Raw genomic sequence first — 14865 nt, forward strand, 5'->3', positions numbered from 1 at the left:
CATTAATTGTAACAAAGGAAAATATGCCAAAGCTAAATGTAAATAAGAGGAGGATATAAGGGAGGGGTGTGGTATTTTTTCTTTCTTTTTTTCCCTTCTTTATATACAGAAGAAATGGGAATGTTTTCAAGTAGATTGTGGTGTGAATGCATAATTATATGATTATACCAGGAACCATTGATTGTACACTTAGGATGGATTGTATGAGGTGTGCATAAAACTGTTTAAAAATAAACAGAGCTCTTTTCCTCTCTGGCTGCTTGAGTATCACCGGCCATCATGAATGACACGGTAACCATCGGGACCAGGAAATTCATGACCAACCAACTACTTCAGCGGAAACAAATGGTCATCGATGTTCTTCACCCTGGAAAGGCAACAGTACCTAAGACAGAAATTCGGGAAAAACTAGCCAAAATGTACAAGACTACACCAGATGTCATCTTTGTATTTGGATTCAGAACCCATTTTGGTGGTGGCAAGACAACTGGCTTTGGCATGATTTATGACTCCTTAGATTATGCAAAGAAAAATGAACCCAAACACAGACTTGCAAGACATGGTCTGTATGAGAAGAAAAAGACCTCCAGAAAACAGCGAAAGGAACGCAAGAACAGAATGAAGAAAGTCAGGGGGACTGCAAAGGCCAATGTTGGTGCTGGCAAAAAGTGAGCTGGAGATTGGATAACAGAAGGAGTAAAGACTCTTCAATGACTTGATCCGTGATTGTGCAGATTTTACCAGAGGATTAATAAAACTAAAAACTTTGATATGTTTGGTTGTTTGAAATATATTTGAAGTTTACTGGAAGTGTTACAAAATCAGTTCTGCTGTTATGACAGATTTAGATTGATGCTCAGGGTTCACATTGTCCCATTAAACATTCCATCATGAAAACTCAATCTAATAATGGGAGAGTGTTTGTCCTTCCTTTAACTGCATGAAGATCTCAGGTGCAGAACGTTGGCAACATGGGATCATCGAGGCCAGGCTTGTGTGCATACCAGTGTGCACTTAGTCGGTCTCTGAAAGAGATCTGAATCATTTTTGGTCTTCTGGACTCCCAACTTATTGTTACTTAAATTGTCTGCTGATCACAGTGGGAATTAAAATTTCTAGAACACATTTCCATCATTTATCCTGAAGTAAACAGGATGTCAAAATTGAAAAAAATAAAATAAAATAAAATAAAATAAAATAAAATAAACAGAAAGCTACAAGTGCTGGAGGAGATGTAGAGAAAGATGTGTACCTTTTCACTGCTGGTGGGTTAATGGAATTGTGCAGCCTCTCTGGAGGGCAGTGTGATGGTTCCTCAGTAAGCTGGGTGTGGTTTTGGCATGTTATCTGCCAATCTAATTACTAGGTATATGACCAGAAGAACCTAAAGCAGGGATATGAATAGAGATTTGCACGCTGGTGTTTATGGCAGCATTATTCATGAATGTCAATGGTTAAGGTGGCCCAAGGGTAGATAGACTGATGAGCAGGAAGGTGAACTGTGGTATATACATATGATAGAATTTTGTCTGGCTACAGAAAGGAATGAAATCATGAGGTGTGCAATGAGGTGAATGAACCTTGAGGACATTATGTTGAGTGAAATAAGCCAGAATAAAAGGACATATATTGTATGGCCTATGGCATTGTCTGTATGTTAAAACTTCAACATCTTTGTGAAACCAAAAATGTGATGTTTATTTTGTCCAGAACTAAAATTCTCTGTAGCACACTATCTAATTTAACCTGTCTTGTCAGTTTATTAAAACAACCTAAGTACATTGAACCTAGGATAGGGAATGAGATCTTGCTATTCTGAACAGGTTAATGTAATATCCTGATGTATTCCAGAGTATTTGGGGGCAGAAAATTTAAAAAAAGTACTTGAAAAGTCCCTTGAGGGACTGGAGAAAAAATGTGGAGCTATTAAACTTCCCCACATGGAAAACTCCAGATATTCTCTCAAGCCTTAGGGACTCCAAATTTAATAAGCCAAACACTCAATCTTGAGGCTTTCCCCTTTGAGCCTTATTTCTGTAATGGCAAAGCTAAGCATACTTATAATTATGCCTAAGAGTCACCCCCAGAGAAACCCTGTTGCTCAGATATATGGCCTGTCTTTCTAAGCCAAACTTGGCAAATAAACTCATTACTCTCCCTGCTATGTGGGACATGACTCCCAGGGATGAGCCTGGCCCTGGCATCATGGGATTGACAATGCCTTCTTCACCAAAAGGGGAAAAAGAAATGAAACAAAATAAGTTTCACTGGCTATGAGATTTCAAATAGAGTCAAGAGGTCATTCTGGAGATTACTCTTATGGGAGATTCAAGCAAATATTGCAATTGGCCACAGTATGCTAAGCCTCAACCAACAGTATTCCTGAAATCCCTAAAGAATACCCTGAGATCTATTTAAGTCTCTATAAAATTTTACTTATCAAGTTTATTTTTTCGGGAACTCATAGTCTCCAGATTGTTCCTAAACCAGATAAGCCCTGAAACCCAGAGGTACCAAGCACATCAACCAGTCTCATTCTTCTACCCCATAACGTTGACACCCCTTTTCAGGATGAAGAAGTTAGAATAGTCATTGACTAGATATCCCAGTCTTTATCTACTATCTTTCCTTATTGTATCATACATATCTCTAACCTTTCTCTTTCAATTATTTTCATAGCTGTCTTTGTTCTGTGTACTTACAACATTGTGCTACCAACACACAGTACTGTGCTATCCATTTCTGGATCTATACAATCAATACTCTTGAACATTTTATACTCCTTCAGCATCAAATGCCCAATCCCTACCCTCTTTTTGTCTCCTAATACCTTCTTTTCTACACTCTTCTCCAAACCTCTCTCTCCTGTCATTTCCTGTCAGTCTGTTGCACTCCCTTTAGTGTTTCTTGTAGAGGATGTCTCCTATTCATGAACTCTTTCAGTGTCTATCTGAAAATATTTTAAACTCACCTTCATTTTTGAAGTACAGTTTTGCCAGACATAGGATTCTTGGTTGGCCATTTTTCTCTTTCAGTATCTTGAATGCATCATGCCACTGCCTCCTTGCCTCCATGGTTTCTGCTGAGAGATCCACACTTACTCTTATTGATCTTCCCTTGTGTGTGATGGATTGCTTTCTTCTTGCCACTTTCAGAATTCTCTCTTTGCTTTAACATTTGAAAACCTGATTAGTATCTTGGAGTAGGTCTATTTGGATGAATTCTGTTTGAGTTCACTGTGCTTCCTGAACATGTAATTTTATGTCTTTCATAATAGTGGGGATATTTTCTTTGATTATTTCCTTTATTATTCTTTCTGCCTGTGCCAGTTTGTATGTATTATATCCCCCAGAAAAAAATCACATTATTTAATGAAATCTTGTAGGAGCAGAGGTGTTAGTGTTGATTAGGTTGGAACCTCTTGGTTCACTGTTTCCATGGAGATGTGACTCAATCAACTGTGGGTGAGACGTTTCATTGGGTTATTTCTATGGAGGTGTTGCCCCACCTATTCAGGGTGGCTCTTCATTGGTTCACTGGAGTATTTTAAAAAGCCACACAGGCCCAGATGCAGAGAAGCTGTGAGTGACATTTTAGAGAGCAACTGAGAGTGACATTTTGGAAGAGCTGCAGCTAAGAGAGGACAAAATGCCCCAAGAGCAACATTTGGAGAATGCCATTTTGAAATGCAATCTGGAAGCAAGCAGATGCCAGCCATGTGCCTTCCCAGATTACAGAGGTTTTCTGGATGCCAGTGGCCTTTCTCCATTGAATGTACCTGTTGTCATTGCCTTACCTTGGACACTTTATTTCCTTAAGACTGTAACTTTGTAACCAAATAAACCCCCTTTATAAAAGCCAATCCATTTCTGGTATTTTTCATAATGGCAGCATTGGCAAACTGGAACACTGCCCCTTTTCCCTTCTCTTCTCTTTCTGGGACACATATAACATGTATATTCATATGCTTCTGGTTGTCATTCAGTTCCCTGAGACCCTGCTCATGTTTTTCCATTCTTTCCCTATCTGTTCTTTTATGTGCAAGATTTCAGAGTTTCTGTCCTCTAGTTCACTAACCCTTTCTTCTGCCTTTCCAAGTCTGATGTTGTATATCTCCATTGTGTTTTTTATCTCTTCTATTGTGCCTTTCATTCTCATAAGTTTTGCCTTTGTTTTTTTACAAGCTTACAATTTCTTCCTTACAGACACCTATTTCGTCAAATTTTCTTTCAACCCTTTAACTTGATTTGGAAGATTTGTTCCAATATCTTTAAATAGTTGTTTCAACTCCTGAATCTCAGTTGAGGTGTTAGTTTGTTCCTTTGGCTGGGCCATATCTTCATGTTTCCTGGTGTGGCTCATGATTTTTTGCTATCTAGGCATCTGATTTTCTTGATTAGTTTTTTCTGGAGGTTGTTTTCTCTCTTTGCCTTGGGTTTTCCTGTTGGCTTTCTTTGATCTTTATATTCCTTTGTTTCTCTTGATGGCCAGTTGTCAGAATGGCTCTGCCCCCCAGTCCTACCCCCAAAATCAGGCCCCAACTTTGGCCTGCCACAGGGATGGGAGGTAGGCACTGGGAACCCCAGTGAGTACACTGTTTGGTAATACAAATCTGCTGGCTCCCAGGGGTGCTCTGTTTCTGCTTGCCAGCAAGACCTGAGTTTGTTTTAGAGCCCTGCTTTAACAGTTGGGTCTTCTGTATTTCTCAGCCAAAACAGGTCCTGGTTTCTACATAGGGCATGTAGACCAGCTCCTGTGGTCCTAGTAAAGGGTCTAAAGCATCTTTTTAAAAGTGTTTCAATTCCCTTGAAACTTCCAGACTGTCCAGCAGATAGTGCTGTTCAGTAACTGCTTTGCTTCTGAACACAGGCTGCTTCTACATGGTTAAGCTGAAACTGAGATTCCTATTCCCTCAGTTTGCTGGCTAAAATCTGGCTTGATGTGGGCTCCACCTGAGGGAAAGTACTCCCTCATCTGACCCATTACTCCAGCCATCCCCAAGACAAGGAAACAGCCCCCTGCTGCTGCTTCCCTCAAGGGTGGGGGAAGGGCTTTCTACCCAGGGCTGGAAACACAGTGTCTGCCCATGTTTTCTCAGTCCCTTTGTCCCTCACTGACTTGGGCCTTGAAATGTCTTCCTCTGTCCCCCTGGTCTTCAAACAGTGGGGGTATGTCTCATTGCTGTGAGAGATTTTATAGACTCTTTCCCTGGTTGGAAGGGTCCCATCTGCTGATTCTGTGCCTTTCACACCCTGAGACTGAGTGAGTGGGAGGGAAGTAGACCAGCTGGTCTGCGACAGAAGATTCCTTCCTGATATTTCTTCTTTTTCTTCAATTTGGCATTTGCAATTTCCTTCTCTAGTCTATATACTCCTCCAGAGTTTCAAGCAATTCAGAATTGTCCTTTTTTTCACTGAATCTCTGGAGAGAAGTTTTCAGTAGCTGTTTATGTCATCATGTTGATGACATCACCCTTCTCCATTTGTTTTGATGGAAAATTTTAGTGGATATAGAATTCTTAGTTGACAGTATGTTTACTTTCAGCACTTTAAATATATAATCCCGCTGCCTTCTTTTAACACATTGGTTTAGTGTAGTACATTTGTTACAGTTGATGAAAGCACATTTTCAGAATTGTACTATTAACTATGGTTCATAGTTTAACTTTGGCTTCACTGTTGGTGTTGTAAAGTTCCATGGATTTTTAAATGTATTTTAGTAACATCTATGCAACCTCAAATTCTCCTTTTAACTACATTCAAATATTCAAATATATACTTCATTGTTGTTACTTACATTTACAATGTAAGTGCTACTCTTACCACCATCCATTACCAAAATTATTTCATTTCATACAGAAATAGTTAAGCATAAACTCCCTATCCCTACCCCAATCTCATCACTGGGTCAAACACATTCTAGAATATGACTCTCTGAGTTTGATACTAATTATATCAGTGACATCATACAATACTTGTCATTTTGTGTCTGGCTTATTTCACTCAATGTGAAGTCTGTTTTTTATTAGTGAACTTGTGGGTTTACGTAACAATCATGCATAAAATGCTGGATTCCCATACATCTCCCAACAACCAACACCTTGATTCAATGTGGAATATTTGTTACAATTTAAGATAGCAGATTTTTATAATTTTGCTATTATTTAAAGTCCATGGTTTACTTTAGAGTTCACAGTTTGTGTAGTGTAGTTCCATGGATTTTTTTTTAAAATTATTCTTTTACTATATATACAATCTAAAATTTTCCTTTTTAATCACATTTTGTGCTGTTAATTGCATTCACATTGTTGTGCTACCATCACCACCATCCCTTACCAAAACATTTCTATCATTCCAAATAGGAACCCTGTTCATTTTAAGCCCTAGTTTCCCATTCTGTATCCCCACCACATTCCTTGGTAACATATATTCTAGATTCTGACTCTATGAGTTTGCTTATCCTGATTGTTTCAGAATCTATGAGATCATACATATTTGTCTTTTTGTATCTGGCTTACTTCACTCAGCATAATGTCCTAAAGCTTCATTCATGTTGTTGGTTGCATCAGGACTTCATTCCTTTTCAGAGCTGAATAATATTCCATTATATGTATGTACCATATTTTCTTTATCCATTCATTGGCTGACGGACACTTGGGTTGCTTCCATCTTATGGAAATTGTGAATAATGTTGCTATGCACATCAGTGTGCAAATGACTTTTCCAGCCCCTGCTTTTAATTATTTTGTGTATATACTGAGTAGTGAAATTGAAGGGAAATATGGTAATTCAATAGTTAGCTTTCTGAGGAACTGCCAATTTGTCGAATATAGTTGCAGCATTTTACAATGCCACCAGCAATGAATGAGTGTTCCTATTTCTCTGCATCCTGTCCCACACTTACTTTCCACTGTTTAAATAACAGCCATTCTAATGGGTGTGAAATGGTATCTCATTGTTTTTTATTTGCATTTCCCTGATAGCTAATGATGTTGAGCATTTTTTCATGTGATTTCAGACATCTGTGTGTCTTCTTTGGAGAGATATCTGTTCAATTATTTTGTTCATTTTTAAATTGGGTTGTTTGCCTTTCGTTTTAAGTTGAAGGATTTATTTTTATAATCTGGATATTAATATTTTATCAGATATGTGGTTTCAAAATTTTTCTCCCATTTTGTAGGTTATCATTTTACTTTCACAAGAAAGTCCTTTGAGAAATAAAAATTTTTAATTTTATTGAGATCTCATTGAACTATTTTTTCTTTAGTTGTTTGTGTTTTGGGTATAAAGTGTAAGAAACCATTGCCTAAGACAAGGTCTTGAAGATGCTTATCTACATTTTCTTCTTGGAGTTTAATATTTCTAACATATATTAAGGTCTTTGATCCATTTTGAGTTGATATTTGTATATTGTGTAAGATAGGGGTCCTTTTCTGCAAACTGGAAATCGAGTTATCCCAGCACCATTTGTTGAAGAGACTATTCTTTCCTATATGAGTGGTCTTTACCTCCTTGTCAAAAACATTGGACCATAAATGTGAGGGTTAATTACTGAGTCCCAAATTCTTTTCCATTGATATATGTGGTTTGTGACAGTACCATGCTTTCTTGAGTACTGTGGCTTTGTAATGAGGTTTAAGATAAGGAAGCATATGTCCTCCAATTTCATTCTTCTTTTTGAAGATGACTTTAGCTATTCAGGGCCCCTTACCCTTCCATATAAATTTGATGATTGGCTTTTCTATTTCTGCAAAGAAGGTTGTTGGAACTTAAATAGGGATTGCATTGAATCTATAAATTTCTTTGGGTAGGATTGACATCTTTATGATATTTAGTCTTCCAATCCATGAACACAGAGTATCCTTCCATTTACTTAGGATATGAATTTACTTTAGCAATGTTTGGTAGATTTCTGTATATAAGGCCTTTAAATATTTGGTTACATTCATTCTCAGATATTTGATTGCTTTAGTTGCTATTGTGAATGGAATTCTTTTCTTGTTTTCCTCTTCTGATTGTTCATTGCTTGTGTGTAGAAACACTACTGAGTTTAGCGTGTTGATCTTTTACCCCACCACTTTGCTGAATTCATTTATTTACTTTAGGAGTTTTTTTGTGAATTTTTCAGTTTTTCTGTGTATTAGATCATACCATCCACAAATAGGGAAAATTTTACTTCTTCCTTTCCAATTTGGATGCCTTTTCTTTCTCTTGCCTAATTGCTCTGTCAAGAATTTCCAGTACAATGTTTTATAACACTTGCTGCAGCTGGCATCCTGGTCTTCATCCTGATCTCAAAGGGAAAGTTTTCACTCTTTCACCATTAAGTAGGATAATAACTGTGTGATTTTCATATATACCCTAAATCACATTGAGGAAATTTCCTTCTATTCCCTACTGTTCTAAGGGTTTTTTTTAAGAAATGGTGCTCTATTTTGCAAATTTCCTTTCTGCATTAATTGAGATGACCATGTGGTTTATTTTCTTCATTCTTTTAATATGGTTGATCACATTAACTGATTATTCTTATGTTGAACCACCCTTGCATACAAGGGATAAATCCCAATTGATCACCAAAGAGAGATGAAATCATGAATTCACAAAAAGACTTGCTTTGTAATGCTTATAGCTGCTTTTGTCATAATAGTCCCAGACTGGTAACAACCCAAATGTCTATTAACAGGTGAATGGATAAACAAATTTGGCATACAAGGAAATACTACTCAGCAATAAGAAAGAACACACTTGGTATGCACAAAGACATGGATGAACCTCAAAAACATCAAGCTGAATTAAGGAAGACAGACATAAAAGATTGTATGATTCCATTTATATGAAATTCTAAACAGGCAAAACTAATCTATAGTGACAGATGGCAGATCAGCAGCTGTCTATGACTGGGTGTTGGGGGAGATGATTAACTGCAAAGGGGTAAGAGGGAGGTTTTGGGGGTGATGGAAATCTTCTATATCTTGATTGTGGGAGTGGGTATAAACATTTGCCAAAATCATCAAACTGTACCCCGATAACGTGTGCATTTCATTTTACGTAAATCATAACTATGTAAAGTTGATTTTTAAACGACAAAAAAAAAATCCCAATTGATCATGGTATATAAATCTTTTAATATGCTGTTGGATTTGGTTTGCTAGTATTTTGTTGAATATATTTGCATCTACATTTTAAAAGAGATATTGGCCTGACATTTTCTTTTCTTGTGGTATCTGTATCTGGCTTTCCTATAAGGGTGATGGCTTCAGGTAATGAATTGAGTATTCCCTTTACTTCCACTTTTTGGGAAGCATTTGAGCAGAGTTGGAGTTAAATCTTCTTGGAGTGTTTGGTAGAATTACTCTGTGAAGTCATCTAGTCCTGGGTTTTTCTTTTTGGGGACGTTTTTAGTTCTTATTCAATCCCTTTACTTGTAATTGGTTCATTGGGGTCTATTTCTTCCTGTGTCAGTTTTAGTTAGGTTGTGCATTTCTAAGAATTTGTGCATTTCATCTAGATTTTCTAATTTATTGGCATACAGGTGTTCATAGCATCCTTTTATAGTACTTGTTATTTCAGTGTGGTGTGTAGTAATGTCCCCATTTTCATTTCTGATATTTGTTAATTGTATTCTCTCCCTTTTTTCTTGTCATTGTTGCAATAAGTTTGTCAATTTTATTTATATTTTCAAAGAATCAACTTTTGCTTTTGTTGATTCTCTTTATTGATTTTATTTCCTATTTTGTGAATCACCACTCTAATCTTTGTTATTTCTTTGCTGTGCTCATTTTGAGTTTATTTTGCTCTTTTATCCTAGTTCTTTGAGTTTTGAGGTTAGGTCTCTGATTTAAAGTCTTTCTTCTTTTTAATGCAAGCATTTATATCTATAAATTTCCCTGTCCACACTGCCTTTGCAGCATCCCATAAGCTTTGGCATATTGTATTTTTATTTTCATTCACCTCAAGATATTTTCTAATTTTGTTTCTGATTTCCTCCTTAACTCATTGATTGTTTGAGTATATTGTTTAATTTGTACATATATGCGAATTTTCCTTCCTCTTTCTGTTGTTAATTTCTAGCCTCATTTGGTCATGGTCAGAGAATACACATTGTATGCTTTCAATATTTTCAAATTTATTGAGACTTGTTTTGTGTCCAAATATGTTGCATCCTACAGAATGATCCATGTGCACTCAAGAAGAATGTCTTTTCTGCTTTCACTGGGTGCAGTGATCTATATATGTCTGTTAGGTCTATTTGCTTTAGTGCATCATTCAAATACTGTACTAAATTACTGATCTTCTGATTATACATTCTATCCATTATTGGCATTGATATTTTAAAGTTTCCCACTATTAATTCAGTACCATCAATTTCTCCCTTCAAATCTGTCAGGATTTGCTTCATATAATTTGGGGCTCTGCTGTTAGGTGCATATGTATTTTTAATTGTTACATCTTCATGTTGAATTGTCTCCTTTATCAGTATATAATGACCACATTTGTCCCTCAAAACTGTTTTTAACTTAAAGTCGATTTTAACTGATATTATTATAGCTGCCACACTTTTGCTTCTACTCACATGGTACAATTATTTTTAAATATGTTTTATTGTGAAATACAACATATATGCAGAAAAGTAATAAATTTCAAAGTACATTTTAAAAATAGTTATAGAGCAAATTTCAGAGTATAGTATGGGTTACAGTTCTACCATTTTATATTTTCCTACTAGCTGTTATAATACACTAGAAACTAAAATAGAATACATATAGAATGATTCAGTAGTTATAATCATTTGTTAAATCTTATCCTTTCTGTTACAACTCCTCCCTCTCATTTGATCATTGTAACAATCTTAAGGGATATTTGGGCAATGACCATTCTAATTTATTCATGTTGAAAAGAGGTGTTGGACATTATGAGGTAGAGGGATTCAACTGGCTGATGTTCTTGGAAAGACTAGCACCTATGGGTTTCAGAGCATATCTGGCATATGAACAATCTGGAGATTTTAAATTTCTGAAAATTAAACTTAGCAAGTGAAACTTTTCTATAGAGTCTCAGATAGAACTCTGAGTATTATGGTTTTCAGGAATACTGTTGGTTGGGGCTTGGCATACCTTGGCAATTTGTAATATCTAGCTGAAGCTTACATAAGAGTAACCTCCAGAATAGCCTCTTGACACTATTTGAACTCTCTTAGCCATTGAACCCTTATATTGTTACATTACTTTTCCTCCTTTTTGTCAAGAAGGCATTGTCAATCCCTTGATGCCAGGGCCAGGCTTATCCCTGGGAGTTATGTTCCATGTAGTGGGGAGAGTAATGAGTTTATTTGCAGAGTTAGGCTTAGAGATAGAGAGGCCACATCTGAGCAACAAAAAAGATTTTCTGGAAGTGACCCTTAGGTCTAATTATAGGTAGTCTTAGCTTCCCCATTGTAGAAATAAGTTTCATCTGAGCAAGCCTCAAGATTGAGGGCTTGACTTATTAAGTTTGGAGTTCCTAAAGCTTGATGGAGTGTCAGAGATTTCCCATGTGGGGAAATTTAATAGTTCCATATTTTTTCTCCAATTCCTCAAGGAACTTCACAAATACGTTTTTATTATCTGCTGAACATACTCTGGAATATATCAGGTTATTACATTAAGCTATAAAGAATTACAAGATCTCATTCCCTATTCCAGGCTCCATGTGTTTAGGTTACTTAAATGAACTGGCCAAACAGGTTAAGTTAGATTGTGTGCTACAGAAATTTAAATTTTGCACAAAATGTATATCTCTTCCTTTGGTCTCACACAGAAAGTCAAGTTTTAAATTACAGACAATATCATCCTTTACCAGGTATTCTGATTTATCTTTGTCCCATCTAGATCAGCTTCCTTCATACCTCTACTTGAAATCTGGTCTCTTTTTCAGCTTCTTTAGCAGTTGTTGTATGGACTAATGTTGACTTTCAGAGCTGCAGAATTCTAACTCTGAGTCTGAGGTGTCACACAGTTACCCATTGATCCAGGGAACTATCTGGTTATACACAGAGAGCACAGCATCTCAGAATTTATAAATAACACTTAAAACTCAGGAATAATGTTACTGCTATAAGAGCTTGCCATCTAGGTGCTACTTTTCTTATAAGCACTTTCTAAGTGAGACTGTACAATATTTGTCCTTTTGTTTCTGGCTTATTTAACTAAGCATAATGTCCTCAAGTTTCATTCACCTCATTGCATGTCTCACGAATTCACTACTTTCTGTATCTGCAAAATATTCCATTATATGTATTCATTACAGTTTGCCCTTCCACTCATCAGTCAATGTACCATTCAGCCACCCACATCTATTGAATAATGCCAACATAAACAATGCTGTGCACATGTCTACTAGAGTCTCTGCTTTCAGATCTTCTGGGTTTATACTGAGTAGTGAGATTGCAGAGTCATAGGGAGACTTGATAATTAGTTTTCTGAGGAACCACCAAACCATCTTCCACAGTGGCTGCATCATTATACATTCCCACCAGCAGTAAATAAGTGTTCCATTCCACATCCTCCCCAATATTTGTAGTTTCCTGTTTGTTTCTTGCTTGTTTCCTGTTTGTTTAACCATTCTCATTGGTTTGAGATGATATCTTATTGTGGTTTTGATTTGCATTTCCCTAATAGCTAATGAAATGAACTTCTTTTAATGTGCTATTTAACCATTTGTATTTCCTCATCAGAAAGATGTGTATTCATATTTTATGCACCTTTTATACTTGGGTTGTTTGTTGCTTTGTTATTGATTTGTAGGATTTCTTTATATATACTGGATATAAAACCCTTATCAGATGTATTGTTTGCAATATATTTTCTCCCACTGAGTTAGCTACCTCCTCACCTTTTTGACAAAGTCCTTTGAGGCACAGAAGCATTTGATTTTGAGAAGTTTCCATTTATCTGATTTTTTCTTTCTTTGCTTGTGTTTTGGGTGTAACGTCTAAGAAGCTGCCATCTATAACTAGGTATTGAAGATGATTCCCTAGATTTTCTTCTAGGAATTTTATGGTACTGGCTCTTATATTTAGTTCTTTGTTCCACTTTGAGTTAATTTTTCATAGGGTGTGAGGTAGGGGTCCTCTTTCATTCTTTTGGATGTGGATATCCAGTTCTTCCAGCCTCATTTCTTGAAGAGACTACTCTGACCCAGTCCAATGGATGTGAGTACCTTGTCAAAGATCAGTTGACCCAACCTACTTTGCAGACTTGGAAAAGCAAATTATCAAATTTATTTGGAAAAGGAAGATGCCTTGAATTGCTAAAAACACTCTAAAAAAGAAAAACAAAGTGGGAGGACTTACATTCCTTGACTTTGAAGATTTTTATAATTCCACAGTAGTCAATACAGCATGGTACTGGCACAAAGATAGAGATGTTGATCAATGGAATTGAATTGAGAATTTGGAGATTGACCCCCAGATCTATGGCTGACTGATATTTCATAATGTCCCCAAAGCCACTGAACTGGGACATAACAGTCTTTTCAACATATGGGGCTGGGAGAGTTGGATATCCATACCAAAAGATTGAAAAGAGGACCTCTACCTCACACCCTAAACAAAAATTACCTCAAAGTGGATCAAAGGCCTCAATATAAAAGACAGTACTGAGAGAGAACCTAAGATGGTGGCTAGGAGAGACAGGGCAAAAAAACACCTCCATGAAAAATAATAGATAAAAGCCAGAAAGTGACCCAGAACAACAGTTCCAGAGATGCACCAGCTGGACAAGGTCTGCTAAATCCACAGGGACCATGCACTTGGTGAAACCAGGAGTCTGTGTTCTGAAATGAGTGTGTAAGCTGGCTGAATATCTGGCAGCCACACTGTGGTGTGGGGAAACTGTGGGTTGGCATTTGGAGGCAGACTAGTTCTTTTTTAAAAAACCTGAAAGCAGCTGCAGATATGGCAGCAAGAACCAAAAAGTGAAGCATGGCAGGAATGGGCTGTGCAAATGCCTCAATATCTGGCATAGAAGATAGCCTTTCACGCATCCACTGCTAATTGTCTAAGAGTGAGGAAGGCAGAGGTGAGCCAAAAGGGGAAAATAACCATGTCCCTTGCAGCCATCTTCCTGGTGGGCTAGGAATGCTCCTGTCCAGTGCCAGAGCCACAACCCAGAGCTGCACCAAAAAACCCAGTGTGACAAGAACTGTTTCCAGCAACACACACATGCCACAATATTGGGCATGGACAATAGACTTTTGAACACCCACAGCTAATTGTCCCAGAGCTGGGAAGGTGGAGCTGTGTGAAAAGAGGGAAATTAACATGCACCATACAGCCATCCTTACAGCAGGCTGGGAACACACCTACACGGCCCAGTGGCCCAGAACTTCCCTTGGGGGATGGTACACACTTGTGATGTAGCACAACCTTCCATCAGCAGAGGCCTTAGAAGGGCACAATTTGGAAGAAGGACCCACTCAGAAATCCCAGGGACCATAAGCCAATACCAAGGACTTGTGGATCAGTGGCTGAGACAATCTGTGGTGAGACTGAAATGAAGGTTTATACTCTTGCAACAGCATTAAATCTCCAGGAACACCTGGGAGTTTTGATTATTAAAGCTGCCCTCCCTCCCTAACCACTCAGACCCATGCCCCACATTCAGGGTGGACAGCACCAAAAACACACCCAAACTTGGTGGACCAATTGGACCCCACAAGAATCAGACCCCCACACACCACAAAGACAAGTTGGGAAGAACTGACTTGAGGGGAATAGGTGACTTGTGGACACCATCTGTGGGTTAGTTAGAGAAAGTGTATGCCAGCAAGCTGCAGATCTGACAAATTAGAGATTACATTTTGAATAACCCAACATATCCTAAAAGAA

General features: G+C 37.4%; 1 protein-coding gene across 1 annotated transcript; it reads left to right on the top strand.

The window, feature by feature from the left end:
• Positions 1-261: 261 nt before the first annotated feature.
• Positions 262-770, top strand: LOC119523070 (40S ribosomal protein S24-like). Its single transcript, XM_037821827.1, has one exon. The coding sequence runs from the start codon at positions 280-282 to the stop codon at positions 670-672; it is 393 nt and encodes a 130-aa protein (XP_037677755.1). The 5' UTR covers positions 262-279; the 3' UTR covers positions 673-770.
• The last annotated feature ends 14095 nt before the right edge of the window (positions 771-14865 follow it).

This window comes from Choloepus didactylus, chromosome X, assembly GCF_015220235.1.
Source record: "Choloepus didactylus isolate mChoDid1 chromosome X, mChoDid1.pri, whole genome shotgun sequence".
In the NCBI taxonomy this organism is placed as follows: domain Eukaryota; kingdom Metazoa; phylum Chordata; class Mammalia; order Pilosa; family Megalonychidae; genus Choloepus; species Choloepus didactylus.